This window comes from Nannochloropsis gaditana (genome assembly GCF_000240725.1).
Source record: "Nannochloropsis gaditana CCMP526 unplaced genomic scaffold scaffold398, whole genome shotgun sequence".
Classification (NCBI taxonomy): Eukaryota; class Eustigmatophyceae; order Eustigmatales; family Monodopsidaceae; genus Microchloropsis; species Microchloropsis gaditana.
Genome location: NW_005803555.1, coordinates 18,536 through 22,944, shown reverse-complemented (window position 1 = coordinate 22,944; position 4,409 = coordinate 18,536). Strand labels below are relative to the sequence as shown.

At 44.4% G+C, this 4,409-nt stretch overlaps 1 protein-coding gene across 1 annotated transcript; it reads right to left on the bottom strand.

The window, feature by feature from the left end:
- Positions 1 to 1,213: 1,213 nt before the first annotated feature.
- NGA_2055510 (retrotransposon ty1-copia subclass) lies at positions 1,214 to 1,754 on the bottom strand (the record flags this gene model as incomplete). Its single annotated transcript, XM_005854747.1, has 1 exon — positions 1,214 to 1,754. A coding segment is annotated over exon 1 (369 nt), but the record flags the coding sequence as incomplete, so codon positions are not given.
- Between the last annotated feature and the right edge of the window lie 2,655 nt (positions 1,755 to 4,409).

Below are 4,409 nucleotides of genomic sequence, written 5' to 3'. Positions count from 1 at the left end.
AATCAGGTGAGTCAGTAGCATAGATTCATCGATTATCATGTCAAATCGATTCTTAACTTTCCTCGCCAGCTCCTCAGCTGCTTCGAAAGTTTCCCCCGGGTCACCATTCTCACTGAAGTTGAGCAGGCTGAACTCAGACATAAGTAATGCCTTTTGAGTCTCTCCTCTCAATTCATATTTGTCCGTCAGTGCTTTGAAAGCACCAGCCCCATCCTTGTTTGGACGGAACTTTTCAATCAAGTTGGCCGATGCTCCTTTTAGATATTTCTTGAGGGTGAAGTACCCTTTGGCATTCTTTTCCTTATATGATGGTGTCTCATCCCTGGAAATCGGTTTCTCGATTAATCCGACGATGATATCCGCCATCTCTGGGTCCTTAGCACCAATAAAGCTTATAATCTCGCTTTTCCAGGTGTCCCAGTCTTCCAATCTTCCACTGAAGATTGCCATCCTATAATCGTCTTTGTCTCCCATGACTTTACGATTATAATCCTGGCCAGCCGTATATAAGGCCTCCAGATACAATTATTTCCTGCCTTCAATCTAGCAAATCCAATTGCCAATTAAAGCACTCCTGAATCTCTGCAAATCCAAGTGCACGAGATCGATTCAGGAAATCAGACCACTATTTCTGCAAATCCAATTGCACCAGAAATAGACCGTCGATCAGTGTCTTTTTATTCAACTCAAAAGGTTAGGTCAATTAGGGCCCATAACCTGATGCGAATAAACAAACTAATGCCACTGTGGATAACCCAATATCCAGTTGATTCTTCAGTACAATTACTATTCTCCCTGAGAATGTATACCAATCGATTCACCCAAGAATCGTGTACTAAGATAATCAAAGACAGATCAAAGACACTGGTCGACGCCAGTCCTGTTGTTTTATAACAATGTAACATACAAATGATTAGGTGGACGCAAACCATGACATGATACAGTCGCGAATAGCATGACGTGGTACACGCTGCAGGATCCATAAAGGATATAGATGCAACACTGTAAGATGGCTCGCTTAACCTCCTATCGCCGATCTCATGCTCCCTTAGCATCATCATGTCATCCTTATATTCGCGTCAATTGTTGCCAATCATGATCCCTTCTAGAGCATGATCATCAAATTTTCTTAATGTAACAGATGCGTGTGCACAAATGCCTTGCATCCGAAGATTCTGAAATGCTTGACATTCGCATGCTTCCCGAACATTTTATAATAGGGGGTTTCACCTGAGTTTAATGCAGAAGTCCTCGACCGATTGAACATGTAGGTTGCAGTGTTCAACGCTTCAGCCCAGAAACGTCTTCTTAGTCCAGCCTGCATACAAAGGCTCCGGGCCATATTAGATAAGGCATGCCATGATTTTTCGGCAACTGCATTATCTTGTGGTCCATATGGCATACTAAAATCTTGCCTGATGCCACGGCTCTTGCAGAAATTCTTGAAATTTATGCTGGTATATTCACCTCCATTATCTGATCTTATTCCACTCAAAGTTTTCACTTTGCGATCACGGAGTAATACATTCATATCCATGATGTACCGTTTGAGACAATCTGGTGATTCTGATTTCTGCTTCATTGGATATACCACCCTCCATCGGGTGTAATCATCCGTAAAAGCAATTGCATATCGTGCGCCTCCAAGTGATTCTACCTCTACAGGTACAAGTTATCAGTGTGAACTAGTTCGAGTGGCTCCTTCACCCTCTCCCTAGGCTTGGTACCGAAACTCATTGTAGCTTGTTTTCCTCGTTCACACGTCCCACAAACACCGGGTTTCTTAATGCCTTTTGGCACTCCGGTATCACCAATTTCACCCATTTGTCTCAGGTATTCATAATTAATATGACCGAATATCTTGTGCCATAGTTCAGGTGAGCTAACCACATAAGCTTCCTCACGAGTTTTGCGATAGTAGTCTAACAAGTATATGTTATCTACCTTTCTTCTCGGCAAGCACGTATTATCTTGCTTGGCTATACCCTTTCCTTTACGGATTATTATATCTCCACCGGCTTTATCAATTCTAGCCATGGGTAATAAATCGCGACTCAGATTTGATACCACAATAACGTCCTTGAACATAACCCATTTTATTTTGCCATCACTGTGCTTCACCTCCATGAGCCAGTCTCCAATGCAATGTACTTCAAGCTTCTCCCCATTTGCCACATATACGTGGCCACTGTGTCGTCTGACATTAACCAATCCTTCGGTATCCCTTTTCATGTGGGATGTTACCCCGCTATCAACCATTATATCGGTCGAGTTCATCTCCCTTATGCTTGTATACGTCCTTTCGTTAGCTAGCAGGCAAGTATAGGAATGCTCCTTTTTATTTTGAGGGCATTCATTGCCTCAGTCGTCTGCGCTTCCACAATAGTGACACCATTTCCGCCGTGCAATCCTTTTCCACGACTGCTTCCACTACGGTCACCACGGCCTCCATTTCCCCGTCCAAAATTGTTGCGCCCGCCTTTGCCAGGGCCTTTGTAGGGGTCGCCAGGTACACGCTCATACCGGCTCAATTTACTTCCATTATTGGGAGGGCCTACTCGGCCTCCTCCATTTTCGTGACTAGGCATTCTATTTTCTTATGCCCGTACTTACTGCACCAATTGCAGTACCCATTGAAGCTAATAGCTAAGCATTGGTCATCCTTGACCTTATTAGCTATATTTGTCACAAAATGATGGATCATTTTTGACTTCAAGTTCGCATAAGACATGGCATCTTGTGTTTCTAAGCTCACTTTCACAATCCGATAAGCGGATGGAATTCTATGGATAAGATGAGTGAGAAGTGTGGATTCATTAATTTCCATGTCAAATCAATTATTGATTTTCCTAGCTAGCTCCTCTGCACCTTCGAAGGTTTCTCCCGGGTCACCATTCTCAGTGAAATTGTGGTGACTGAGTTCAAAAATAAGTAAACGCCTTTTGCGTTTCTCCCCTCAATTCATATTTGTCTTTATGCCTTAAACGCACCAGCTCCATCTTTATCTAAACGGTGCTTTTCAATTAAGTTAGCCGCCGCTCCTTTTAAATACTTCTTAAGGGTGAAGTAACCCTTAGCATTCTTCTCCTTATATGATGATATCTCATCCCTGGAAATGGGCTTCTCGATTGATCCAATGATAAGATCTGCCATCTCTGGGTCCTAAGCACCAATAAAGCTTTCAATCTCGCTCCTCCAGGTGTCCCAGTCTTCCAATCTTCGATTGTCATCCTATAATCGTCTTTGTCTCCCATGACTTTACGATGCTGATTCTGGCCAGCCCAATATTAAGCCTCCAGATCCAGGTTTTTAGTACTAACTTTTAGTCTAGCAGCCAATGGCCAATTAAAAAACAATCCTTAATCTCTGCAAATCTAATTGCACCAGAGAGATACAGTAAATCGCTCCTCTATTTCTGCAAATCCAATTGCACCAGAAATAGGTCGTCGATCAGTGTCTTAAATAATCAATCCCTTGTTTCGTTCAAAGGTTAAATGCACTCCTACCACACTCCCTTCCGTGGCTCCTACCGCCATGCCTACCATCTCTCCTATCGCACTACCTACAGCGACTCCTACGATAATGCCAACATCGGCACCTACGGCAGTGCCTACCATACCTCCTACCACACTCCCTTCCGTGACTCCTACCACGCTGCCTACCGTACTTCCTACGCAACCGTGTGGATCACCTCGCCAAAGACAAGGCACTTCGAAATTGCCGCATGGAACAACCACATTTCCGGCACGTCCAACCATTTAAATAGACACCGTCCGATCAGCGGCCTGGGATGCGCTGCCATCGTGTTGGATTGTAACATCTCCTTGCATTCTCTGTTGACAAGCAGGATGCAACCTTTTGCGTCATCGGATAGCAGCAGCATGGCATCCGGTGCGCCTCTACTAAGATTTCCAAAATCCTTTTGAGCCTCTGGAGTTCCTCTTACTTTTCTTGCCCCTCCATGTATTGTCGCTCGCGAGCCAAGGCGCCGTATCTCTGTGCCCGGCTTTTTTGGAATGCGAGATGCTCTGCAGGCGACATCTGAGAATAGTCTATGTTCGGGGCCCGGTTTCTCTCCCGTGATATGTCAGTATGCCCTGATCTGTCATAATCTTTGGATTTGAGTTTCTCTTTTACCTTCGCCTGTTTTTCCAATCGGTCGAGACGTCATCCTGCACATTACCTTGGTCGCTGAAACGAAGATACCTTGTCCTTGCCATTTGGGAATGATCTCATCCCCCCGACACCATGCTACATTGTGTTGTATGAAGAGCATCCAGCTTAAGAAGCATGATCTTGGAGCCATGATAGCTATTTATTTAAGAAAGTCGTTTATTCAGAGGCCCGATATCCTTGCGTGAGACTGACTCGTTGCGTGGCCCTTAGACATCGGAGTAAATTGCTCCCGG